Here is a 27,731-nt window from a genome sequence, read left to right as displayed (position 1 = left end):
TATAATGGATTAAGCTATCAGCAGTATTGCCAATAGGCAACATTACTGATGGGTATACCTTAATGCATCACTAATAAGCCAATGATATCATTTGTAGGCTATTGTTTTTCGACATGGGTAGGCCTACTTTCACTGTTTGTACTTTAAGTATATTTTTATTCTAATACTTACGATGTGTAATGCATAACCTGTACGTGTTGCTAGTAGTATTTTTAAACCATTGCTACTTTTACCAAGACAACTTTAGCTAAAGACTAGTCCCAATGCTCAAAACTAAACATTAACCCATACTTTTTTATTATAACGTCGCTATTCTGCTGTAAAGAGCAGGTCTTAGCGGACTGTGCGCATCCTCTGAGGGAGTTTTGGGTATGAATGACGAGACAGTCATGGCTGGTGGAAGGTGTCCCGGCCCTGTGGGGGGAAACGAGCCGCGGCTGACTGATAAAGGAGCAGTGGCGCGTCAAGCTGGACGACCCGACGGAACGCAAAGTAGCGGTGGTTCAGTGATTCCCCCTTCAAAATAAAAGCATCGTATATGGCGGATTTCGAAAAGCACGCAAATCAATAACCATGTGTGAATCTCTAAGCATAAAACTATGTTTTAACGTCAAACATTAATATAATATTCACCTCGAGATGAAACAGAAGCTGTAATACGAATCGTATCACGTAGTGTGACCATTAAATATATCAATTGCCAGTAACGACTTAATTCTGAAAAGGAAGAAGCGGAATTGTGTCTCTCCGCCACAGCTAGCTTGACAGTCTTGCCAAAAAAAAAGAGGGGGGAGGTAAGTAATTATTTAGGGGCAAGAAAGAAAGACAAAGTTGTCGACCGTGCAATGCACACGGGGAGGGATTTTATTTATCTCGAGCGACTCGTTTCGACCAGCACCGGTCTGCCGGGACGCAACTGTACCGGCGCACTACTTTCCTTCTCTCTCCACTAACTTCTCCGCTGCTCTCTCGAACCGAGTCCCGGACCGGACTTTTTGTTCCTTTTGAGAAGAAAAAAAAACGGGAATGATAAAAGCAGCCGAGCACAGGCGGACGGACGGACGGGACCGAGGAGACTAGCGAGGAGAGAGAGAGAGAGACCTGCGTGTGTTTTCTGTCGATTAAACTCCACCACGCTTATTTTAGTTTTTTTTTGTCCACCCCCACGAGCACGTTTTCGCCCCCGAGATGAATGGCAGAAGTCGGGTGAGTCAACTCTCTGTGCACAACCGGATTTATCCTTCTCGTCTACACTGGACCCACATGAAGTGGTGATAACTGTTAGCCTGCATCCCGCTGCACCTTCCAGCGGCTTTGTGCTTTTAAAAACAACCCCAAAAAAAAGAGGACATTCAAACGGGAGAGATACCCCTCCGCCCCCCCCCTACACACACACACACACACACACACACACACCGCACTGGATCACCAAGATATCAAACCGACTTTCCTCACGCGCATTTCAGACAGTTTAACTAAGAGAGGAGATGCAGATGTGGGGCCACATGAGGGTCCACAAAGGAGGCCCTCTACGACCATAGGTCACGCCGAAGTGTCCTGGATGTATGTTTCTCCTGCTTCCTGGCTGGATTGACTTGAACTCTTATTGTCTTACAGTCCAATGGATTCTTCACCACAGCCTCCATGTGCCAGTGGATTGTCCACATGAAGGCAAACCAGATGACTCCATAGGACTTAAGTCATGTAACCTCCCTGAGATGTCTTAAAAGTCTTATTTATCTGTTTTGTATTTATTGAGTGTATATAAGGGTCCGTTTTTTTCTTTTTCTTCTTCTTCTTTTTTTTTTTACGGTTTCAAGGGCAGTTTTTAATCGGTTGAAAGCTTCCACTTCATCTGACTAGATTTACTTGCACATTGTTGTTCTGCTGTGTATATCTACCCACACTGTATTCAAGCACATTAATCTTTAATTTAAAGGGGGGGGGGGGGGGGTGTGGGGGTGGGGGGGGACTATAGGACTTGACTTTGCCCAAACAGGTATAAACACGAGAAGGCTTCGTCATGGACAGGCCGATAAGCAAGTTACTGGGGAAGTTAAAGCTAACGGACTCGGGCAGTGTGAAATTCAACAGTTCAAAGAAAAAACATGACTCCGCCAGCAACTCCAATAACAGCAACGCCAACACTGGCATCTCCGGAGGCGGCGGTGGGGGCAGCGGTCTGCCACTGGCTCCCAGCTCTGCAGCCTCACCCTCAAAGCCCGGCCCGTTCTCGCTTCCCTCTGCAACCACAAGCGATGCATGTGTTCCAGCGAGTGGGAGAGGAGGAGGAGGAGGAGGAGGAGGAGGAGGAGGAGGAGGAGGAGGAGGGGGGATGGGAATGCCTCCATCTCAGCTCGTCACCCCACCGCCGTCTTCCTCCTCGGTGGGTGCCATACCCCAAGATGGCGAGCAACCACTTCACCCTTCCACCTTGGCACCGCTGAGGCGTCGCTCCCCCCAGCAGCGAGCTTCCTGTTACCTCGGCGAAGGCGTGGATTTCCACCTGAGGCGCGAGTCCGGCCTGGGCCCAGAGTGTGACCCCCAGGGAGCGTTTGGCTCCAAGGCGTCCCTCAATCAGCGGCGCTACTCCTTGGAGCTCCAGCAGCTGGTCAGGCGACAGCAGCTCCTCTCTCAGCCGCCGCCGCTCTCTGTTCCCCCCCCGTACCCTGCCTCCACGGGCTATGGGTCAGCTCCTAGAGGTGGCCTGGCAGAGCCAGGCTACCTCTCTGAGCACGAGAGGCACAAACGCCTCTCTCTGCAGGAGGCGCTGTTCTACAAACGCCTGAGCACGGGCAGTGAACTGTGGGAGATCACCAGGCCCGCGTCCCTCTCTCATCCACCGCATCGCACATCGGATGTGACTGGAGGAGGCGTAGGAGGCTTCTTTTATCCCCCGGGACCTACCCTGAGCCCATGCTCGTCATTCAGCCTCCAGGAGTCGGTGCTGGTCAGCCCCAGGTCCAGCTTCGCCTCCAGCACGGCCAGCGGCGGCGGAGGGAGCCCCATGGGGAGCCGCTGCAGCAGCAACCGGACCAGTGGCATCAGCCTGGGCTATGACTCTCGCTACTCGGCCTCTGGAGGCCTCCCCCCACAGCAGCAGTGCCCCTCCATGCAGACGGGGGGCTCTGTGTCTGGTTATGGAGCTTCAGGCAGGGCTGGGGTGACCCCTGTGGAGGCCTGGACTCAGTACTTGGAGGGAGGGATGCGTCCGGGGGCACAAGATAGCCGACACTCTTACCCACCTGCTGTTGGAAGTCCGGGGGCGGCGTGCTACCAGGCTGGCCCAGAGTGGTGGGTGGAGCAGCAGGCGGGAGTGAGAGGCAAAGACGGGGTCGTGATGGGAGACAGGACCAGGTATTCGGACCTGCCGGGCACCCGCTACCAGGAAGAGCTCACCCGACTTCTACTGAGAGATGCTGCGCTGGCAGGTGGGGGGCTCCTGGAGGGCCTGATTCTGAAAGATCAGTCTCTGGCCATCACGGCTCTCTCCAAGCCGAGCACAATAACACTGGGGGCTTGCTTAGCTGGAGGGCCGGTCAAACCTCAGGAGGATCCAGCAGTCGGAGCTGGGAGGGAGGGCGTGGAGAACCGGCAGGAGTTCTTTGGTGAGATCCTTTTTTAAATTTTTTTTTTTTTTAACAGTAGTTTTTAGGGTACACGTGGAAAGAGGAAAAGTGAGGAGGAAGGTCGCCGAGATAAGAGTTAAACAGAGCTGCGTTTAACCTAAATTGTAAAATCACTATTCTGAAGCGGTGCCGTCACCGTTCATGCACGGTATCCCAATGCATTCATAATAGAGCGCTGGGTCACCCAGCATCCACCCCCAGGGTGTTATTATTGTCAGATCACAGGTTCCTCTCCAAATGAAAGGGTAGTATGGATGGATGGTCAGACAGATTAATAGTTGAAAGAGTGGATGGATGGATGGTACCTTGGAACCTGCAGAGACATGCAGGGTTGTAGCATGCGAAGCATAAAGGTGAAAAGGAAAAAACACTCGGGCTGCAGAAACTGATCCAGACAAGTAGATATGTTTGGCTGAAGAGAAGGAAACCCCCAAAACACGTAGGACAGATGTATGTATGTATATACTCATTCACGTTCGCACCTGTAGCCTCAACGTCGGGCGAAGTCAGCTGATGTTTCCGGCCGGCCGATGCAGCGGCCATTAAACTGCAAAATTCAGCTGTAACACTCAAGACACAAATTACATGGTTCCCTATAAACACAGCGCCGACCGTTACTGTGAGTCACAGAAGATTAGGGCTCAGGATCTGTGTGTGTGTGTGTGTGTTACGGTGGCCGGATGAATGTGTGTGTGTGTGTGTATATTGTCTCTTTGTGGCAGGGTGTGTTTCCCCCTGAGTGACTTCAGGCCACAGTAACGCAGTGTGTGTGTGTGTGTGTGTGTGTGTGTGTGAGTCATGTTTGCGTCCTGGTGTGTGTAATGCTGCCTTGGCGTGTGCAGGGGTGGTGTGCTGTAACCTGTTTTTCTGCTCAGATATGTGTGCCCAGAGGGGACATACAATACTGTACTCCTCAGCCATTAGGAAGCAATCACAAGCTCTGAGCCATGAAGACACTCGTCAACACACTTATATATTAAAGTGTAAGCTGTGATTTAAATACATTTAAAAAAAAAGAAAGTACAATTTAAAATTATTGCCCCTTGAACCAAGAAACCAGATAGATTCAGAGTTAAACCATAAAAAAAAAAATTGTATTTTTATTTGCTGCATTGGTGTTCAGTTTTTTTGTGCCCAAACAAAGTCCCCGAATACTTCCCCGTTCGCTTAAACCAATTATATCCCAACGGTTTTCAGACGTCAAATTTAAAGCCTGGAGTTTGAGTCTCGGTTTCCCTTTTTTTGGGGGGGGGCTTTGGCAGATACTTGGGCCTGTTCCTAAATATTGAAAGGACACAGAGTGTAGGAATTCTTGATTTGTGCGGCACTCCCTCGGCCACATTAGAAAGGAAAAAAGGCCGGCAGATCTTTAAATAGATCACAGAAACTCGGTCGCTCGGACCAACGCACCACTTTTCCACTTTACATTTAGTGATGAATGTGTACTTAGACTAAACTGAATTCTGTTAGATGACCAACGCACTGAGAAGTTAGTACACGTTTTTATATTATAGAGGTGTTTCTTTGTAAGGTGTGCACATTTTTACTTTGTGCAAACTGTTATGGCTGTTTTTGGTTTTTTTATCTGACACTAAGCTGAAGAAAATGTGGAAAAAAAGAGCTGAAAGATGTTTTGTATGATGAAAATTTGGCCAGAAATAGGCAATTAGGCTTTTGTTTAATTTACTTTTAAATTGGAGGGGGGGGGGGGGACGAGTATCTTCAAACGTGATGATGTTGGTAATAAGCCTTTTCATTTCCTGCGGTTGTTTAGGCTTTTAAAGAGAAAAAAAAGCCACCTCCATTTAATCTCCAAATGGCTCCAATTGTGGGGTTTGAGGTAAAATCTAAAAGGGAAGTCAGATCCGGTGGAGTTTCCCTTTTAATAACAGAGCTTCAGCGGAGCCACTTGAGTGGATGAGCACACAGGCTGCCGTGGGTAACTGGGTTTTAACTGTGTGAAAATCCCCTAGGTGGTGCGAACGAGAGGATTTACAAGTGTTGACACTCGGATTTCAGACACATCCTCTTGGAATGCGTCGTAAACGAAGTGTTGAGAGCCGCCGAGCTATTACTCTCGACTAAATGCACGTTTGCGTCCGTTGTGCTCCCCCCCCCCCCCCCCCCCCCATTGTGCCGGCAGGAACCTGTGTAAAGTGTGGGAAAGGCGTGTACGGGGCGGATAACGCCTGCCAGGCTCAGGACAGCCTCTATCACACGCGCTGCTTCACCTGCGTGTCCTGTGGTGAGTACCCACCCCACCCCACAATGATTTAAAAGTATTTAACTGTAATGATTTACTATCAGACACCATTTTTAACTATTAAAAGTTCAAAAATCTCCCCCCCACCCACCCTCCCTCTCTGCAGGACGCACGCTGAGAAACAAGGACTTCTACAATGTCAGCGGCTCTGTGTACTGTAAAGAGGATTACATGGTGAGAGACGAGGTCAAGGCGTGTTTTGTCATCCATCTCACGCCGTCACAAAGTCGGAGTGGGAGCATTGATTTTTTTTTTCCTCTAATGGTAATCTCTCTGTTGTAATTACAGTTTTCAGGATTCCAGGCTGCCGCTGAGAAGTGTAGTGTGTGTGGCCACCTTATCCTCGAACAGGTGAGGTGTGTGTGTGTGTGTGTGTGTGTGCTACGTGAAGACATGCACAAATACCTCCTTAATACTTCAAACTTAAGCTCGATTTAAAGATCATTTACTTTAACCTGCCTTGTGAATTTTTGAGTTGCATGAGACCGATGTTTCCCAGAATGTCGAGATTCAGTGACTCCTTTTTTTAAATTTTTTATTGGCTCCTCTTCTGGTTCCCACGGCAGATTCCCACTGGAATGTTTGCCTTGGTTGTTTTGTTTTTTTACTAAAATATGGCTCTGCAGTGATTAGCCTCAGACTTTTTTTTTTTTACCATATTAGTACCACAGAAGACAAATAATATAAATAGAAAGTGAGTGTGAGATCATTTTCTGCACGACGTGAACGGCTTAACCAAGTTCAGGTTTAAGGACCACAGAGTTTTGTAGCTGGAATAACGTTTATTCTCTTTATTCTAAAAGTAAAAGATGTTGGTAAGACTACAATAAGTCATCGTCCAGCCGTGTCATTAATACAAACAGATGAACCAATTCTATGAAATTAATGCAAATCAAACTAATGTTAAATATGAGTCATTCGCTGTATACATCAGAGCGTGAAGTCTAAAGGATGGAAACGCTAAATGCTTTGTTGCAAATGGATTTTACAGCACGACCAAATAAATAAAAAGACCTACGAATTAAGTTTTGACTGATATGAGCAGCAGCACATGCACACAAATGCATACATTTGCATACTTTACCAGTTATCTGTGGTAAAACAAAACCATAATGCACTTCTAATTCCTGAAACGCGTCCTGGGGTTCCTTCTCAGATCCTGCAGGCTCTGGGGAACTCGTACCATCCCGGCTGTTTCCGCTGCGTGGTCTGCTCCAAGGCTCTGGATGGGGTGCCGTTCACCGTGGACCACCACAGCAACGTCTACTGCGTGGCGGACTACAACAAGTGAGACCGCTTGAACCGCTTTGATGCGGATATTTATCATTTCACTCACGTCAGAGACGGGGAAACAAAAGTTTTTAGAAGTGACGTCTGAAGAATGTGCCGTCCTCTCTAAATCAACCTTCTCCTGTCGTCCTGCAGGACTTTCGCCCCGAAGTGCGCCGCCTGTTTACAGCCCATCTTACCGACCGAGGTGAATAGTCTGGTGTGTGTGTGTGTGTGTTCTCCATACACACCTGCTGGCTGGAGGCCTTTTCTTATTTATTTTGAGCAGAATGTTTCAGGTAGCTGATACTTTTTGTTTCTTTTGCATCTCAGGGCAGCGAAGAGATCCTCAGGGTCGTGTCTATGAACAAGGACTATCACTTTGAGTGCTACCACTGCGAGGTGAGCAATCTTTAGCTCATTCTGTTCCTCCATTTCCTGACCTCACTTCCTCTTGTGTGCATTCCTGTCCTTATCTGCGTCTTTCTTCCCCCCCTCCTACAGGAGTGTGGTAAGCAGCTCTCCGATAAGCCCGGCTCGCAGTGCTTCCCTCTGGACTCTCATCTCCTCTGCCACTCCTGTCACATGAGCAGAGCGTGCCCCACACACAACATTCCCCCTCACAACACACACTGATGATCAGCGCCTGTGGATGATTCGTTTGTTTTTATTAAAAAGCTGGTCTTAACGTGCCGTCATTCTCAAATTTGCTTTAGCTCAGTTATACGATGAAACTGCTGATATTCAGACATTTCCACTGATTCACTTCAGTCCCCTTTTGTCACATGTACTGCCTGCTGTACTTGTACTATTACTGTACCATAGTTATAAGGGAACGGGAAAGAAACTACTGCTTTTTTTTTAACCCCAATGTGGCTACTGTTTGCTGTAGAAGAACAAGGGATTTTGCTAAACTGTTTTGTACATATATTATCGCAAGCAAACATTTTGCACTTAAATTTGACTTTACTGTAAGAGATTTGTTATGTGAATCTGTACAATTTGGGGAAAAAAACATTACTGTAATTTCTGTATGTTGTAATAAATATTTTCATTTGTGTTGAGACGAACGTGAATGTATTGGTTGAAGAATGCAGACAAGCTCAGTATGGAGAAACCTTACATAAATACATGTTTAACGTGCACAGCAGCAGGTCGTGACGCCTCTGAAATGACGAAGCAAAAACACCCAGGCAGAGAAGCTGATAACCAATTTAAATTTATTCAATTTTTTTTAAATTCTCAGTACATTCAGCACTTGCAGGAAGGGGAGGAAAAAAAATAAGCAACAATATCTAACGGTTTCGAACTAAAAGCATAAAATATTAAAATTGTAACCATTACTGTATTAGAAGGTTAACGTTTTTTTATTTCTACCTCCTCTTAAATATATATATGATTGAGGATCATCAGAGGAGGGAGTTTCAGACTGAGACTTCAGTGTAGGGAAGGTCCGCTTCCTGTAATTATTACAGAATAAACCACTTGACAAGAATCTTACATCTTCTCCTTTTCGACTCCAAAAACATCCACTAAAGACCAACTCGGGCATGTGCGTGTGTCACCACAACACACATCACGTCTCTTTCCATCACACTTTTCTATGTTACAGTGTTGAGACTACGAGTTGCATCTTTGTGGGAAAGAGAGAGAGAGATATGAAGGTTATTACTCACAAACATCACCTGCTGTAAACGCACAACAAACCTCCAAGGCTGAATTTCTTTTTTTTTCTCTTTTTTTTTTTTACATGATTCATAAAACAACAAAACAAAAATCCTCACTTTGACGAGGTCAAATCTAGACGAACGTGAAAAAAAGAAAAAAGAAAGAATAATTCTCAGTGCTGAAGAGCAGAACACTAAAACAGATCCTAAAAAATATTTGAAGGTCAGGGTTCTATTTTGGACTGGTTTTATTACAGGGCTCTGAGGAGTAAGGAACTGCACCCGCAGAACTAAAATAAAGAGGCGAGCTCCCAAACCTCAGTGGGACAAAATGCTGAGGCGAGCCAGAAAAACCACCGGCCCCTCGGCTCCTTTTCTTTAACGGCGCTACACGGAGACGAGGAGGACCGCCGCTCTCTAGAGGGAAAGGACTGACTTCTGGAAGACGGAGAGGGAACACAAGCGTGGGGATCGGAGCTAAATAAACTGTTGTGTTACCGTCAACAGAATGTGTACTCGGCATTTTCTGTGTAAATTGCCACGGACGAGGTGGGCGAGTGGGGTTAAATGGCAGAAGTGTGTGGAAGACAACGCTGGCGTCAAGAGTGGACGAATTAAAGCAGGTAGCGAGGCGCAGACACAAGTCCCGGATCTCCCAGATGAAACACTCCCTCCCAAGACTTCCTTGCAGCGTCCCTAACTACGCCATGTCCCTCACTCCCTCCTCTGTCTTCGGCTTTCCCTGCAGCCACTCGGCCCTCAGCGACGTCTATCCCTGGGGTTGCTACGGCTACGAGAGCGGCGCCCACCGCCGGTGCCTACCGAGGGCCGGTGGATGTTGTCCCTCTTCTTATCCCCCTCTCTATCCCGGCCGCCGCGTTCCCTCTCTCGGTCCCTGTCGGCAACTCGCACGGCCGGCCCCGCGCCCGCCGGCGCCACGCCGCCATCCTTCTCCCGGGCCTTCAGCCTCTCTTTCCGCTCCTCCTCCTGCTTCTTCTCGTCCTCCTCTTGCTGCTCCTTGCGCCTTCGTTCGCGCTCCTTTTGGCGCTCTGTGCGGTCCAAAAGCCTCTGCACCGCCTGGTGGACACAAAGCAGTTCAGTTGGAGGACATCGAGACTATAAAATAATAAAAAGGTGTTCTAAATGGTTGTGAAAGTGTGCGAGTGACTAACCTGCTCCTCGGAGAGGGGGAGCCAGTATATACACGGAGCCGCTTTGGTCTTCAGGAACAAGTCGTCGAGCAGTTTCACAGGAGGCTCATCTCCTTTCTCTGTTCCTGGAAAACGGAAAAAAGGGCGAAGTTTGCTTTATAGTTTAACTTTGAGCTGCAAATATGGGTCTGCATGGCCGTCTGTGTCTACGGTGCGTACTGTATATGCAAGTGTGTTTCTCTCTTTATCAATGCAGCCCGTTTCATGTGGATACTAATAACAATTAGTAGATTGAGGTGTAGGGATGGTTTTGATTGGCTGGGTACCGAGAGGAGATAGTTATGTTTTATTCAAGCTTTTCTGGCTTGATGGACAGTTTTTAAAGCTTTGGACACCAAATATAAACCAACCAACAAGTTATAGATAATTCAGCAAAAAAAAGTCTAAATAATTAACAAAGTGGGAAACGAAATATTTAAAAAAGTAAAGTAAAAGCATTGATGACTATCTATGACCTGAAAAAAACAGAACTTCCCTTTAGGATTATTATATATTTTTATTTACGCCAGCTTTGTTTTGACCCTTCCGTTTTAAAATCAGTGTCTTACCCTTCTTCTCCGTCTTCCTCTCCTTGCTCTTGGCCCTCTCTCTCCTCCTGCGCTCTCGGTCTCTGGACCGAGAGCGCTGTTCTTCCTCTCCGGGGCTTGCGAATTCACGGACCTTGTCCCGGTCCCATTCCCGCTCGCCGCGGGCCCGTTCCCGGCGCTCCATCTCTCTCTGTCGCTCCGCCCACAGGTCTCGCACTCCCGCCACGCCTCGGTCTCTTTCGCGGTCGTGCTCCCGGTCCCGGTCTCGCTCAGGCATCAGAGGGGGCAGCCGGGTCTGAGGGCCAGTTGGCGGGGAGATTACCATCTCCTCCCTTTCTGGCTTCAGGATGCCTTTTTGAATGTCGAGCTGCAGGAAAAAAATATATAGTCAGAATGGTAAAGTTTGAGTGGGTAAACGGAAAAAATACATTTAGAAAAAAGGTCCATAAACCATAAATCTGCAAGAAAAATCTGATTGATTATGAATATCCTTTTATTTACCTCAGTCTAGCAACAGTGACAAAAAGAGAAACTTACCTCATCCTGCTCACAGAAGTCGACGCTGAGGACTTTGGGATTGCTCTGAGGCCATTTGACCCCGTGGAGGGCCGCTCTGGTGGCGGCCGCCTCCTCTGTTGTAGCGTACTATGAAGGAAAAAATTCATCAGGCTGAAAATAGTCCTTTTAAGCTGCAATCACATCTCAGCCAACACACACACACACACACACACACACTGCAGGAACAGCTGGAGCAGAGTGGATGAGAACAGAGAGGTGACAGTCGGAGGAGGACAGACAATAATCACGTAAACACTTCTGTTGATTCCCCCCGAGCTCAAATATCGCATGCAATATAAAACTGTGTGGACACTCACTGTGACATAGCAGTGAGACTTGATCTTGTCGATCCAGAAGCCCTCCTCCACCACGCTGCCGGTCCTGTTCAGCAGCTCTTTGAGCTGACCCAGGGTGAAGGGGCGCACCTATGGGAGACACGAGGAGCACGGCTCAAATCAAGGTCAACGGACATTTTCATTTGGAGTGGGTCCGTTTATAGAAAAAAAAGGTAAATACAAGACAATAAGAGCTAAACGGCTAACGTTAACTCGCGCTCCCGTGTTCACAATGTGGCATCGTCCGGGAACAAATGGGGATCGGATGTACACATCGGGTATTGGATCGGTGCATAGGCTCGAGTATTCGCTGATACTCGATCCAGCACTTTAGGACGCATCGGAGGGATTTCTGATACTGCTATCGGAAACAGAACTCTAAATCTGAACATGAAGCGGTGACGCCAGGTTATAATTTAAACTTGTCCAACACTACATGACACTTCTACAAACAACAACTGGAGTATTGTCGGTTTACACAAAACGGGGAGCGAAGTTGTTTCTACACTTTGAATCCATCGGTGTCGTTTTCTGATGAAACGAAATGGTGACGAGGGTTAGGGTCACACAGCAGAGCGATTAACCTTTTGTCCCGTTTGCGTTCTGCGTTACTGGAGGCAGAGACATGCTGTTCTGAGATCATTGAGGCTGGGTGGCAATAGATATCTGGCAGTCTTTGATACAAAGATTACTTACACGTCTCGCTTTTATGACGCAAGTAAAAAGAAATCTGCGAATGCTAGTCATTAAATGTGTAATGTCTAGTCTTGTCATAGTCTGTTTAGTCATGTAGTGAGCCCTAAACGTAAGGTGCTACTTGACTACAGCCATAATACCTGGTTAGTGTTCCTGGCTCTAATTATGGGAATGATGATGTTTACCACTGGCTTCAAAACAATATACCTCATTCATGAAAAATCTGTTGGGTAGACTTTGAAATGCCAGATTTGTCTGTACAATCATTTTCCCCTCCACCTAGTTTTAGTTTGTGGGGAAAGTGTAAGTGTGCTTCCTATATGCCTTAACGTGAGTCACAAACCCACCAGATTGGTCACGTGGATGATGTTTGAGACTTTGCCGTGAGGCGGCGAGGGCTGCTTGGCTGCACGGACGGGGTCGTCGATGGTGACGGACACGCCGGATTTCTGTTGACTTATGGAGCGACGCACCAGACTGTCGCTGGGGGTAACTGAGGGAAAGAAGACGGAGAGGAGAGTGAGTGGAAAGGGTAAAAAACAACAACAAAGAAAACAGGAATGTCTTTAATCAAATACAGAGAGAAAGATGAAGTACTGCCAGAGGGAAGTCAGCGAAAACATTTGTAGCCAACAATCTGCAGCAATTAAAAACCCACCTTTCTTTGCCTCTCCTTCCATCTTGACAGTTGTCTGCGTTTCCGAGGCTTCCTCAGAAACGCTGTTCTTCCTCTTGTCTCTGGAGGTCCTGCGTGGTTTCTCTTTCTCCGGTTTGTCCACCTCTTCCTCCTCATTCGTCTGTCCGTTTTCCTGGCTGTCGCCCGGGACGACCTGGGGAAGAAAAAAAGAGGTTAAAAACCAACAACTTGGTAAAAAAAGAAGCATCTCTCAAGGACGGCTTTAAAATAGACAGTAAACATAATTGAACGTGGCACATTCAAGTCAGTATTTGGCACTACAATGGTTTCATACGACAGCGATGACACAGTGCGCCTGACCTGCGTGACGGTGCGTCTGATCTTGAGGCCTTTGTCCTGGTCGACCCGGCTGCTGTCCAGGATCTCCTCGTCCCCGGACATGTGCAGCTCCTCTGGGTGCAGCTCCATAACGGCCTCCTGGTTCACTTTGATGTCTGGGATCAAAGACTGAAGGACAGAGACAGACGATGGAACGAAAGAGAAATATTTCAATGTTTTAGCGAAATCTCATAAAAGATAGCGGCTTCGTTTCCCCCCTTGTTTCTTTTACGAGGGTTAAACTTTCCCAGCTCACTTGTGATATTTTTAAACTCATCACATGGTCTTTACGCATAGACTGTATACAAAAAGATTTTCTCAAAGACTTCTACACAATTAGAGACATCTTTTTGCTACCAGAGGAGTCCCCCCGCCCCCTTAGCTAGTAGAGAAAATGAAGGTTTAAGGCTCTTTGAAGCACTTTTCAGAACCAAAGAGTAAAGTCATTGTCATTTCAGAAGCTTTGGTCCGATTTTTTTGGGCGAGAAAATAATAAGTATTGGCCAAAATGTCAGCTCCAATCAAGAAATATTGCTACAACTAAAAATCATCCATTTCATTTCCCATATTTCCCCACGACAGCACGGACACCTGGCCCCGGTCTGTATGGCGTGCCAGTACCTTCAGTGAGTCAGTGGTGATGCTGATGGAGGGTTTCTTAGTGACTGCTGTGCTGGAGCCCCACCGCCTCTTCCTCCCTGCTACAGTTCCTGTGTCGCCATCAACTGCTCCTCCATCTGTGGCAACTGGAGACGTCTTGCTGCCTGGAGAGACGACAAAAACCATGTAGATCATCATCACTGAGGAGAGAAAATTAACTCCCAGATGGATGATTTGCTCGAGAACGACGGTAACAAGTTTCTGCAGGTTCGTCGCCTCAAAAGAAGAAGTAATTGCTTTTATACTTTAACCCAGATAGTTTTGCCATCGGTTGCAGCAACTAATTAAAGTTGTTAAGAGTTTATAAATGGAGCTCAGTGATAAATACTTTGAGTAACTTTTTCCCCATATTGCTAAATTTAAAATAATATTCAACATTTTGTTGGTAGATATTTTAAGAGGAAGGCTCCGTGCATTACTTACATGCTGAGCTTATTATGGGTACAGTACAGAATTAATTTAAAATCTATTTAACAGCAAGCACTGACAGGATCCTTGTGCATGTAAATAGCAGGAAAGACCGTAGCTTGGTGACTTTTTACATGTGGCCAAAACCAGCAAATAAGTAAAAGCTTTTTGTTTAAATATCCCTTTCAATCATTGTTCCCCAAACTCTGCCATCACAGCGTATTTGTGAGAAAAGAGAAGACTGGTGCCATTTTTTGTTTTTACAGTCCACAAAGAGTGCAAACACATTTTCCATCTGCAGCCAAATCTTTGTTTTCTGCTTGTTTTAAGTCCAAAAAATGAATAGAGTAACACATTTTCTTTTTCATTCTTGCGTCTAAATAGTCTTCATGCGGGACAAAAGATGTCGTTGGTCTACTCACTGGTCAAGGATATCTTGCGAGCTGCAAAAGCCTTTGGAGTGGTGCTCTGGAAAGAGAGACAGAGAGAGAACATACAGAAACCCCAGGGGTGCGGGGCGAGATGAGAACCAAGAGTCAAAACGCAAACAGGCAACAACAGAGAGGAGGTGAAACAGGAAAAGTGGAGGAGGGTTTGGGGCGGGGGGTTAAACAGATGCCTGGAGACTCCAATTGTACCACATTATGGAGAGAGTTCTGGGTCGATGCAGAGACTCGAGACACATTTCCGCCTTCCACCTCTGCTCAAAGACACTGGGATAAATCATTACGCTGATCCCCCTCCGTGTGTGTGTGTGTATGTGTGTGTGTGTGTGTGTGTGTGTGTGTGTGTGTTAGACTCTAAGGACTAAGCAAGTGCACATAGTGTTCATTAAGACACAAGTTGTCTTATGTAAAACTCAAACTGGGTCATATCTCAGTGATACAAGATAATAACACTGAATAGAAAGGAAAGGCAGACTGTCAGTGTGTTTGAGTGGATCCTGTCACTGGATTTATTTTACTTTAAAATGTACTTAAGATTTTAAACATGCGTCTGATTTTGTTACCTTCCAACCCAGTAATAATTTGTGTTCCATAATAACTAACTAGAGCATTCGCTGGTCCTTCCACAACTAAAATTGGACCAAAGAGTTGTGCAAAGCGCTGCGTTAAATGTTATTCATGAGTTGAAGTAGAAAAGGATTTTGCGAACCTAATAAAATCACTTGTTCACATCAGTCAACTCTTCCAATAAAGCAAAACGTACATTGAACATTATGAGACCAATATTCATTAATTGTGAGGTTGCAAAATGATGTTTCAGGCGATTGCTCCACCTTTGTGAATGTGATGAAGAGTTCTGTGGAGCAGAGGTGGAGAACCAAGTGTCGAAGACTCAAAAGACCTTTCAGCAGGACTTTCGGTACTGCAGTTTAAATTCACCGTGAAGATTTAACATCACTGTAAACTAGCAGTGTCTGTCAAAACAAGCACTTTCCTCGTGGTGTCGAAATATCAAATGTAAACTGCAGTACATGTGACGGCTACATTATTTTTTGCATATAATTACGAGGAAAAATATGAATCTCTCTTTTTAAAAAGATATAAAATATGTATTTTTTCAGTTAATCCTTTAAAAATTGTATACAATTTAAATAGAGGAATAATCACAAGTCATTTCCTGGTACCATTTGACACCTGATTCCTTACTGGCTCGACTATCGCCCAACCGCACGACAGTGTGTACTGTATCTAGGCAACAAGGATCCAATCAGAGTAGGCAGAGGAGTGAGGGCAGGGCTCGATTAGAGTATGCAGATTAGGCACCAGCCACTGGATTGGACTTTTTTGTTCTTGAATGGGGCCGAGAGGATTTTTCTTGATTGATCAAAGAGTCAAGTTTCAGTCTTTTGGGGAGCCAAGGGCTTCAAATTGCCTTGTGATGGATTCTGACGGGGGGCGGGGGAGGGGGGCGGCAGGGGTTGACGTATACTTTGTTAGAGTCCATGATCTGTGAGGTACATCTGGCAAGTACAAAATAAAATTTAAAAATCCATTTTGTGATGCTTGAATTTATCGTCTTTAAAATGTCATAGTTGTCCATATTCTCCAATTAATGTCCGGAGGGCCTTTGTGAGAGTTGGGGGTTGTTTTTAAGCAGTTCGTGAGGTTTCCAGAGACAGAAGGTTTGCTTCACAGTTCAGGTTTGACAGCACAGGTCTCTTCTTGATGATAAAAAAAAAAGTGGACAAAAGTAATCCAGAAGAAAGTATCTTTGTTAGATTACAATCCAGGGGAAATGAGAGGGTTGGTGGACATCATCTTGAGTATCTTTGCCGGCATGAATGTCTCTGCACTCGCATGAGCTGCAGGGGACGAGTTGTGGGCGCAGCGAAGAGATGGATGGAGAAATAAATATAACAGCCGTCGTCCATCCGTCCACAGCGGAGGAAGGAAACATCCACTGAGACACACATGCGCTAACTGACAGTGTGGCTGCAGAGGAAGGCAGGGGATGATCTGTTGAGTATATCCAGCTCTGTGTGGATGATCAATGTCTCTCTGGACCATAAAGATTTGTGATGCATAACGCGTGTCAGATTACTTGTCCGTGGCGCCACGTCCTGTGAAAGTCTCCGTTTCAGTGGAACTGGTGCAGAGTTCAGGGGAACAGTTCTTTTGTGAATAGCAACGTCGAGCACGATGACAGAATCGACATGGCCAGCGTTTCAACGCGGTGAATGATTGTTAGCCTTGAGCCAAGCTGAACCAATCAAAAGTGTGAGCACAAGTCCATATCACCATGTCACAGGCAGGTCTTATCCATAAAGATTTCCATAAGAAAAAAAGTCCCATAATCATTACTTCCAAGCAGATTATTTTAGTTGCTTTGTTCGAGTGCGTTTTCAAACTTAAATCCCCAAACGGTGGTTGTATAAACGCTCATGTCCTGATCACTGTCAGGGTTATTGCAGGGATTCTCAGTCCAAAAGTCATTCTTCCACCCCGCAAGCAGGGGGCGGTGTTGGATTAGCGCAAGAGGTGAAAACAAAACAGGAGATCTGAAGTGTTTTGTCTTTTCTCTTGAGCTGCGTCTGTATTTTGGAGGACCGAGGCACGGATGATGGGAGGGCAACACTTTGAAGACGTGCGTATCCTCAAAATGGCAGACGGTAAAAAAGGTGGGGACAGGCAATACAGAGCGTTGGGACTCCCTCCCCACCCTTTACGCCATCGTTCATCGTCACCACACAGTGCAGTAAAAGTCCAGTTGGGTTCAGATCGGCGAGCGGGCTTCCGAACCCCTGAGGATGGGTTACCATGGCAACTGTGTGCTGCTGCAGTTACCATGGCTGCCACTGCACTGTTCGGTGGTGGTCTGACACGAGCTCCAGTTCCTGCTGGCTCAGCACGTCAATGGAGGGCTACAGGGGACGCCTTGCAGACTCAGGCTTTACTCAGTGGCATGGGGTTGCAGACTCTGGGCCTAATTCAGGTAACAGCGACGCACTTGGGCATAGCGGGACAGGAGTTGTAGGAGTAGGAGGAGTGGAGGAGGTGTTGGTGGTGGTGGTGGTGGTGGTGGTAGTAGTACGCAGCAGGTACCATTAGGGGCAATGGAAGAGGCATGGGCACCTTCATAACAAAGCAATCAATGGGGTTTTAAACAGCAATCACACCATAAATATATATAGTGAGAGAAGCTTTCATGATGGGATACAGAGGCAAAAGATGGAAAGTAAGGGGACAAAGAGGGGAAGAGAGGCAGTGAAAGAGAGTGAATAAAAAAAGAGAGAGAGAGACAGAGGAAGGAGCAAGTGAGAGCAGAAAGAAAGGAAACTTGGTGAAAGAAACAGCAGAAAAGAGACCTGATGCATCTCAACACACTGTCAGGGTCCATTATTCATGCAAATGCAGGTAAGTGGAAGAAAACCCACAAACGGTTAAAAAGGAAGACACATGCTTTGTAATAACGTGTTTGGATAGCAGCGCCCCACTAAATCTAAACTAAGTACTCAACCACTAATGTAATTTATGTTTGTGTGTATCTGGTGTCACTGCAATAAGTGGTGAAGGCTTGAGGCTATAACTATTAGAGTAGCTACACAATGAGCTCTAACAATGATTCTCTGTGGTATATTTAGGTTGTAAAAATGTGTCTAAAAAGCACTGAACAAGGCACACAGCAACGCACAGTAGGCGACGCTGGCGGCTGTAGTACATTAGAGGAAATAACATCTGTCTTTCTAATTATCCCATAATAGTTTGATAATCAGCTTGATGTGTCAGGGTGCTCAAGTTTAATGTTTTGTGTCTCACTTCCTCCTCCCCTCTCCTAAACACACACACACACACAGACTGTGGGAAGCATGCACGTTCTGCAGCATGATTTTCTAACTTAACATACTATTGCCAGCACTACTTGCACCCGAGCATCATCAACATTTAACATCCCTCTGCAGGTAGCAGACAGACAAGGCAAGAGTGTGAGAGGTCATCTAAATTCTGAAATATTAGTTGCGTTAATGGAAGTGGATTAGTTCATTTCCATTTACCCCCGAGGACCCAACTCAACCCTCGTTTGTTCCCCGCCAATTCAATAATGTGATGAGCATTTACAAAGGATACAGAAACTGTGTGCAGAGCCAGAATCGAGTGGATAAAATCCAAAACAGGACACAGACAAAGGAACCGTTTAAAAAAAAAAAAAAAAACCTTGGGGTTGTGTTGGTTTAAGTTACCCTCCTAACTTGTGCTGTCCACTACGCATGCTTTAATATGAATGAGGATGCAGGTTAGTAGGAGACAGAGCAAAGATCCAGGCACCCTCAGTGACCTTACCTCCTCCAGGCGACCCTCGCTGTTTTCAGGCTCAGCCCCGGCAGGCGGCTGCTGGGCACTGGAGCTCTCAGAGTCTGGTTCGGCCTCCGTCACTGCTGCTGCGCTGGGCTCCGACACCTCCCTGCAGAAGGAAGAGACGTTTGTGGTGGGCACTAGTTTCAGATTTTCAGGACGGTTTTGCGGATTTCAAGTTAGTCCGGGCTAAACATTTTGTAATAGTGATATTTGTTACCCGGAGAGGTTGAAAGCTCTACGGTATTTTTGTGCATTATGAAATGCATTGAATATGTTGGGGTTTTGGAGTGTTGGCCAGACCAAACAGGCAATTTGATGACATCACCTGGAGCTTTAGGACATTGCAGCTCTCCCCTAGAGCCCAATGTTTGCCCAAAATGATGCGTAGGACAAGACAGGGGAAAACACCGGGATGTGTCAGAGGAAGGGTGCTGGGGGCCAGTGATCTGGGTCATTCCTGCTATGAATAACTCACCAGCTAACCGACACCCAGGGTCACAAACACTCCTCAAACAAAACTCATAGTCCAAGACAGCTGACTCCCTGTGTATGGTGTCTTCATCTGATCCATGCTGGATCATTGTTGAAAAATAATAATAATAATAATAATATAACTTAGCCAATAAAAGAACCACTTTGAAGAGTTACTATGAGTCAGACCCCTCACACGAGCCAAAAGCTTCGACACGTCGTTTGATTTTATCGCTGTTATCTAAGAGAGCAAAACCAAGCAGATGCCATCATTATATTTTTAGCTACCCTCAACCTCCACTACCGCCGAGGCAGCACCCTGTAGGTGGGATAATCACATTTTACAGCATCCTGCCCGCCATCAGTTACAGGATGCTTTTCATAGTGAATGTTTCACAGGATACGGAAGTAAATAATACATTATTAAAAAGAAAATACTAAACTTATAAATGTTTGATAGTGAATTTGCAGGTCCCAATGCCAATCTTTGCAGCATGTTTCTACTTAAATCTTTTCATTGGTTATTCCAGAGATTCCAGAGTTTGGTGTGCAAAACCTCAGATCACAATTTCCCGGAGCCTCCAACTGATTAATCCACCAATCGTTACAGACACTAGTCGGGTGACCTCCAAGATGAAGGCGGTCTAGCACTCAATTTGACCCTCAGAATAATCGCAGTTCCCTTCTATAAGCAGGTGATTCAGTTTCCTTTGGATTTAAATCATAATAAAAAACCAGACCTGCACGATAACTGTAAAAAGACTCCAAAAAACAAATCTCAGCTTTTCTCTTTCTCCTTAACATGCAGCATGGCCACTGACAAAGTCTGTTTGAGAGGAGGGTCTGTAATGTCGGTCAATGGACCGGTGAAATCTACCCAGAGTGTTCGGCCCCCTCTGGATATTAGTCAATGAGAAGTGCAGGCAGGACGACAGCAGTTCCCCCTCCTCCGTGCCACAATGGCTCTCCTCATTTGCCCTAGGTGTGGATGTCAATGTCTATGTGTGTGTGACTCTTGGGTAAGGCCAGAGACGCACCTGGGCAGCATATAAAGAGAGACAGATGTCTACTAGAAATACAATCCCCCCAGGATCAGGAAAGACCAAGCTGAGGTGATGTAATGACACCAAAATAAAGAATGAGTGAATTAACAGTCTTTTTTCCCTTTCAAATAACACCAATAAAGCCCCGCAAGTCATACTGCTTTGCATTCATATGACCGTGCGAGACGGAGGAACCACATTGACGTAAAGCTTGAATCTGGGGGAACAGTATCACGAAATAAATGCATCGACTCTATTTGAACTGCTTTAAAAAGAAGTGACTATAAGTGCGGTTGGCACAACATCTCATTTATGGTAGCGCAACAAACTGGGCTCATAAATAGGACCATCGCATTGTCACCGATCATATGGGACATATAGTGAGCTCTCAGGGGGATGAGAGTGAGAGTGCTGCTGCCAGCTGGGAGAATTATATCACACCATAAGGGTTCATTCACACCGACTGTACAGCTAACAGATGTCTGCTTTAATGATCTCCCTTGACAACAGTGAGATCATTAACAGCTACAGCCACACAAACCCTGAAATAAAAGAAATAATCTTCTGCGGCGTAGACAACAAGCTGCACGTACTAGCGTAGCCATAAATTAGCCTTAATGTGGACAATAAAACGAGGATGTCATTATTAAATAAGAAAATGCATTTCCTCTTAATCTCTCGTCTACCTGGCATTACAACAAAATAAAAATGTTGAGGTCAAGAGGAATAACAAGAGTAGGGGAGAAATCACAGTCCGCATGATTCTCCTTAGCACACCATGAAATAAGAGCCCATTATTTATTAACCATTGTGCTCCTCCAATGTGAAGCTATTTTAGGCACAGATCAGAGAAGGGAGACCCCCCCCCCCCCGAAAAAAAATCTTCTCTGCTCCTTCACTCAACAAAAGACCCTCACCCACGGTCCCACCCCCGGTCCTCCTCACATGGGCGAACACGCTCATAAACCAGGCCAATGTGAACTGATGACATGCTTTTTTTTGGTAACAGGCAGGAAGGAGCTGTTGGCTCTTCAGCATCGCAATGTGCAGCCGGTCTCCCGGTAAAGACACGACCGGGGGAAACCGGCCGACGCGTACACGTTGATTTCTGATGTTTCAGTACAACCGGCAAACTAAAGCCTTGAGTCGCCCTCTAGCTCGCTCTTACCCGTTTTTGTTGCCTTCGGACAGCATTATAACCGGCCTCGAGAGGGACCCCCGGGGGATAAAATACGACGCTCCGCCGCCAACGATTATTCCGGTGAGCCGTCGGTTGAAATCGGGGACGCGAAATAAAGAAAAAATCCGGTATCGGTTGTTTCTACTGCTGATTCGCCGTGCACTGCGTCGGTATCAGGGATGCAATGCATGCATGTCGGCCATGTTGGCTAGCGAGACCAGTGTCAAGTCTACTAGGGAGGGTAAAAAAATATATATCTTCCGGTCAAAGATTTCCAAAATAAAAGCTATGCAAAGCCGCTCAAACCGTGTCGCATTGCGAGATACAATCAAACAGAACTATTATTTAAGCGAAGTGACTGCGCTGCATGGAAACACGAGCTCTACTGCAAGCCACGCGTGGAAAATACACGAAAAAAGACAAACCGGGACAATGCAATGAGGCGAAGGGGAGGAAAAAAAAGGACCCTCTTTTCTCAAGAGAAAAGCAGCAGCACGCTGCTCGTGGGGCTGCCGCAGTGAACGCCTGATGAGAAATACACACACTGCTACACAACCGATTTATGTTTAGGAGATCTGGGAGGCGTACTGTGTTTTAAACCGGAACAGCATTATATAATAATGCCTTTCATCTGCTGACAAATTATAAGCGATGGTAAATTACTTAATAGAGCTCACGAAACATAATCTGCATCCCCTAAACTTCGGCGCAGACTCTTTATGTACTAAATACTGCATACATGTAGTAATACAAATACAATAAAAAGATAGAACAAAGCAAAAAAAAACCTGTGCTCATTTAATTTAAATTACTTTATTTAAAATAAAAATAGCTTTTCTTTTTCCTCCGAGAGTTAATTTAAGCATGAACACATAGCTAGAAAATGTAATTGTCATCCTGGAAATCCAAATAATGTGTTTAAGTTCACGTTTTGACAAAAGTGCTCCTTTTGTGATTTTACCACCGCATTTAATGTATAAGCTTCATAAGTCACATCTAGCCAGTGGAGATATCCAGAAAGAATCAAGAGAATAGCTACATTTCTTAAAGAAAACACACACATCATTGTTGATAAATATAACATGAAGCCACTTAATAAATCAATTGCGCTGTGATGTTGTTGCATCTAGAATGCACATTAAAAAAAGATGGTTAATTTTTGTTGGTGTAACGCCACATATGATCTGAATACCTAATTCCAGTGATTAATGAGAACTGTAAACTGTATTTTAATAATGGTTACTGACCTTTTTGAAAGGCATGGCTTCTCTGCCCCTTTCGGGTTCAGGTTTTTCTCGTCCTCTGCATCATGCTCTGCCTTCTGTGGAATAATGTTTTAAAATGATTCAAAAAGAAATAGCAGAGCACGCAACAGTTCAAACATCTCCTTCAATGCTGTAGTGAATGACAGACACCCACATCTGTTTGACCACTGACCTTCAGCTTTCTGACAGGGATGATTTTATCACCGGAGGAGGAAGAGGAGGATCGTGATGAACGTGAAGAGGAGTCTGATTTGGAGTCAGAATCTGATGAGGAACCTGAGTCTTGGACCTCAGTCACAGCCACCCTTCCTTTGTTGGCCGTCTCCTGTCTCTTCTCCTTCTCCTTTTGCAGCTTCTCCTCTCTTTTCTTCTCCTCATCCTGGTGTTTTCTTACTTTTTCTTTTTCTTCTTGTTGGCGTTTTCTCTCTTTTTCTTCTTGCTGGCGTTTTTTCTCTTTTTCTTCTTCCTGGCGTTTTCTCTCTTTTTCCTCCTGCTGGTGTTTTCTCTCTTTTTCCTCCTGCTGGCGGTTTCTCTCTTTTTCTCGCTCCTCTTTCTGGCGCTGTTTCTCCTCCTCCTCCTCCGCCAGCTGTTTCCTCTCCTTTTCCTTCTCTTCTTCCAAGCGTTTCTTCTCTCGCTCTTGTTCTTGGATCTTCTTTCTTTCTCTCTCTTGCTTCTGGTGTTGTTCTTTCTCTTTCTCCTCATTCAGTCGCCTTTCTTCCTCCACTTCCCTGTTCTGTAGGAGCCTCTTTCTCTCCAATCTTTGCAGTGAAGATTCACTGGAACTGGCGGCTCCAGCAGTGGAGTGTGCGGCCTCTCCAGACATATCCACAGCAGAGGAGGTCTCTGCTGCACGGAAAGCCCCCTCTGACTCCATCTTGTGTACCAGCAGAGAAAGGGGCCCTGGCCTGCGCTTTATAGGAGGCTCAGGACTGCTGGAACGAGAGCTAGAGTCAGAGTCTTGCCTCTGCATGGTGGAAGGTGGGAAGGGCGGCACCCTTGGACCACATGAAGCCTCGGGGCCTTCTCCCTCCTGGTCGTCTGTGTCTGGTGGGCTCTGTTTGGGAGTGTCAGGTAGGGGAAACAAGTCAGGAGGTGGAGAGGGAGGAGGAGTGGGGTGGCGCAGTTGCATTGGTGTGTGGTGTACCTGTGGAGGTGGGATGTGCTGCGGAGGCTGAAGCTTGCGTTTGGATCTCGCAACTGTTGATGGGGCGCTTGGAGGCATCTGCTGCGGCTGAGGAGGTACTCGATTGCCCTTTCGTGCACCACCAGGTCCAGGCCCCCAATCCTCGTCATCCTCGCTCTCGTCATCACCGTCGTCATCGTCATCACTGTCCTCGTGGACCTGACCTCCCGTCGAGACCCCGGCAGATCGGCTAAGGTGGAGCACAGGATGAGCAGATCCGGGTTCACTCGGTGCGGTGCCCTCCTTCTCCTGGGCTCGGGGTACGGCGGGGGGCAGCCCCTGGCGGTCCGGCTGGCCCAGGACGCGCACTGACAGCGAGGCTACAGCGCGGGGAGGAGATGGAGCTGGTGGCTCCTTATGTCCTTGATGAAAGGTGGCTCGTTGCATCCTTACTCCTGGAGCCTCAACGGACTCCTGGGGGTGGAGGATAGGACCAGGGCCAACTTCAGGGCCGCATGCCATCATCACATGACCCATCACTGAATCTCCTCCTCCTTTCTCCTCTGCTCTGGTCATTGAGGGGGGTATGGTGTGATGCTTCTGGGCAAACATAATGGAGTCAGTCTGAGAGAAGACTAGATTAATTCACATGTTTTTAGACATTCACAAGAAAGTACAATTAATTTCCAGGTTTAGGATGACCATAGCAACACAATTCAAACACAGAAGTGTTGGAAACATTTTGAGTCACGTAAAAAGCACCAGCTTGGATTTTGCGTCACAAATAGAATATTGTAGGGACTGAAAAATAAGATTTTCACAACATCATCTCATCGTTCTGAAGCATCTTAGTGTCTCCTTAGTTTTCCTCATTGACTCTTCAGTGTGTGGAGGTTACTGACCTTGTCAGAAACATAGGAAGAGCAGTCATTGTCCTCAGAGTGGTCTTCATCCTCCTCCACCACTGCTGGGCTTTCTGTCAGGAAGGGACACAAAGAAGGGGTTGGACGTCAGAAACAATGTGAGGATTAATGCCACACATCCACCAAGGACAACCTCTGAATGAATCAGGTTAATAATCCATAATGGGAGCTTTGTGTTGTGTATTTTGCATGTTCATAGAAACATACTTAAAACTGAGTTAGTGCAGATGCTGAAAGAGAAAGTGTGTGTCGTGCAGAAAGACGCAAAGATTGTGCAGTGTCTTTAAGCTAAGGACCATAGTTCACGTGGCAGAGACCAGGTTTATTGTCTGATTTGTGATTGTGTGTGTTTATGTATTACCGTCTGCCTCCTCCTCTTGTTGGGCCTCTCTCTCCAGTCTCTGGCGAAGGAGCTCCTGCTGCTTGGCCAGGTACTGTTTTATGAAGCTATTCTGGCTCATCTCCTCACCGATCTACAACACAATAACGTACATAAAAAGGCACTTTATTAAAACCTTTGCAATGCAAAATTCAGAGAACCAAAGAGCAGTGACGTTGTGCATGAAAGTGTGAACGCATTTCTGAAGTCAAAACAAAAGTATTGCTCGTAAAAACAAATACAAATTTAAACCTTCAGTATTTATTAAGAACTGTTTGTCTTTGATGGGAATATTCTATAGGTCGGCTCTACTGCAAATAAAATACATCAATACAATAACGTTTTTTTTTTTTTACAGAGCTTAAAATGCCCACACATATTAAAATTAAATATTCAAATCTATTCTCACCTGTGAGTTGGGCTGCAGCCCACTGTGAGAGGAGGATGACTTCTGAAGATTTTCCAGCATCAGTGCCTGCAAGGATTAAGAAGGGGTATTATTTCAATGTGAAATACTGCATTTTAAGTAATACAAAATATAAAAAATAAATGCAAGCCAGCTGCTACAACCCTAAATCAGCTTTTTTACATTTCATTCTATTGTAAAGCAAATCTTAGTTTGAGAAAAATGATTTGAGAGCAAGTTTTGTTGAGCTGGTATTTAAAATATGTCACATTTAAACAATAATCCTTGATATTGCATGAAAACATTTTGTTTAAATTAAAAACGTTTATATTAATACTAAATAGGCCCACAAAAGGCAAAAGGATTAAACTTTATAGAAATATTTCTCAACTTTTTCTCATCGTTGTGAAAAGCTTGAGTTGGTTTTGCAATGGCGCTGACAACAGTTTTATTCGTAATGGGACACTTCATATAAAACACGGATACAATTACATTTTTTCATCATTATTAATAAGAATGAGACCATCAGTAATGTACGCTAAAATATAGAAGTGACCAAAAATGAACCAACACAGTAACAACGCGTAACTACTACCCTATGGTGTCCCCACAGCTTTATGGTAAACTAAATATAATCAGTAAATACGATGTGTTTTTGCTGTAAGAAATGCAGAGAAGATGCATTTCCAAACCAATTACAACATGACAGTTCCCCTTTCTCTCCCCCATGTTGGCTATAATAATTCTAGTATATTTAAAAAAAACAATATGGCAAATTATAATATTGTAGTATTTGTTTTCTCACCAGAACCATATTCCTGAAACAGCATTTACGGCTCAAAACATGATGAGAGAACAGTTAATTAATAAAATAAAACATTAAAAAAGGGTTTTGACTTTATTTTTCAACATCTTTCTGGGGGAGGGGGAGACTTTTGAGACTCGTGACCACAGTATTTATGAAATCCCAGCTCTGGCCCTGAAACATACGGGTTTTTACGGGGCTCGAGCAGAACAACAACGGCGGCGATAGAAAAATAACTTAACAAATTGACTCAACTACTCGCGCGTGAAGCTCGTAAAATGGTGTTTACATGGCGGGGCGCGCGCCCCCGTAACCCCCCCCCCAGCCGATACACTCACAAACCGAAGCGCGGGCACGGCCGCGTACTGTACACCGTGTGCACTCGGCTTAGGCCTCGACTTGACAGGTGCACAGTTCAAACTGTGTGCAACACGGTGCACGAAGTGTACTTGGCCGTTAATCACGAACTCGGTCGGCGGGCGTGCTTCGCCGTACCCGCCGGGTACGCGTGACCGAGAGCAGAAACTGTCGCGGACGCGTAATAACGCGTGCCAGGCGATTTATGTATTCCCGCTTCCGAGCCCACACACACCGCTAACGGCCTCTAACGTTAACCCCCACCGTCTCTCGCCTCCTGCCGAACTTAGCCAGACTCGACAGGCGGCCCGGAACACGGGCGAAAACTCACCCCTTTCAGCCGCTTCAGGAGTGTGTTTTTCTGCCCGCTCTTCGGGAGGTTTCTTTGCTCCAGGGCGGCTTTCAAATCCGCCACTCGCAGCGATTGTAGAGGTTTCCCATCAAGCGTAATATCTTCGTCCGCCATTTTCCTCCCTCCGCTTGTCTAAACTCCCAACTAGCGTCGCTACGGCTGCTGCTCAGCGTCACAGCTCGGCAGTTTCCGGAAAGACTCGGTTTTCTCCCGAGTGACAGAACAGTGAGACAATATTGGCGACGTGTTTTTTTTTTTTTTTTTACTTTTTAAAAGGCGAATTTCTCTAATTTAAAGTGTTTTTATTCGGAATTTGACTAGTTTACGGGAAAGTACGGTATATTAAAGTAAAAAATGCAGAGCAAATAGACAAAAAAAAAAAAACTAATA

General features: G+C 45.8%; 2 protein-coding genes across 6 annotated transcripts; one reads left to right on the top strand and one right to left on the bottom strand.

Moving 5' to 3' along the window:
- Window positions 1-766: 766 nt before the first annotated feature.
- Window positions 767-8,225, top strand: ajuba (ajuba LIM protein). 2 transcript variants are annotated; one of them, XM_034557586.1, is made up of 8 exons: window positions 767-3,608; window positions 5,773-5,874; window positions 5,999-6,066; window positions 6,181-6,243; window positions 7,049-7,179; window positions 7,318-7,369; window positions 7,495-7,563; window positions 7,666-8,225. In XM_034557586.1, exons 1-8 carry the CDS (start codon window positions 2,024-2,026, stop codon window positions 7,795-7,797), a joined length of 2,202 nt encoding a protein of 733 aa, XP_034413477.1. In that variant the 5' UTR covers window positions 767-2,023; the 3' UTR covers window positions 7,798-8,225. The 2 variants fall into 2 exon arrangements, with proteins under 2 accessions (XP_034413477.1, XP_034413479.1); XM_034557588.1 differs by having other exon boundaries at window positions 2,320-3,608; window positions 7,318-7,381.
- A 132-nt stretch (window positions 8,226-8,357) lies between these two features.
- On the bottom strand, window positions 8,358-27,521 carry acin1b (apoptotic chromatin condensation inducer 1b). 4 transcript variants are annotated; one of them, XM_034556603.1, is made up of 18 exons: window positions 27,321-27,521; window positions 25,831-25,896; window positions 25,404-25,515; window positions 25,022-25,095; window positions 24,141-24,719; window positions 23,169-24,050; window positions 22,979-23,052; window positions 19,023-19,143; window positions 14,661-14,706; window positions 13,792-13,934; window positions 13,153-13,299; window positions 12,814-12,985; window positions 12,503-12,648; window positions 11,442-11,549; window positions 11,104-11,211; window positions 10,588-10,933; window positions 10,001-10,104; window positions 8,358-9,905 (listed from the first exon to the last, which is right to left on the bottom strand). In XM_034556603.1, exons 1-18 carry the CDS (start codon window positions 27,453-27,455, stop codon window positions 9,588-9,590), a joined length of 3,681 nt encoding a protein of 1,226 aa, XP_034412494.1. In that variant the 5' UTR covers window positions 27,456-27,521; the 3' UTR covers window positions 8,358-9,587. The 4 variants fall into 4 exon arrangements, with proteins under 4 accessions (XP_034412494.1, XP_034412491.1, XP_034412493.1 ...); XM_034556600.1 differs by having other exon boundaries at window positions 23,169-24,719; XM_034556602.1 differs by having other exon boundaries at window positions 22,979-23,049; window positions 23,169-24,719.
- Between the last annotated feature and the right edge of the window lie 210 nt (window positions 27,522-27,731).

Source organism: Cyclopterus lumpus, chromosome 18, assembly GCF_009769545.1.
Source record: "Cyclopterus lumpus isolate fCycLum1 chromosome 18, fCycLum1.pri, whole genome shotgun sequence".
Classification (NCBI taxonomy): Eukaryota; Metazoa; Chordata; class Actinopteri; order Perciformes; family Cyclopteridae; genus Cyclopterus; species Cyclopterus lumpus.
The sequence above is the reverse complement of the archived record's forward strand: the minus strand, read 5'-3'. Positions and strand labels throughout refer to the sequence as shown.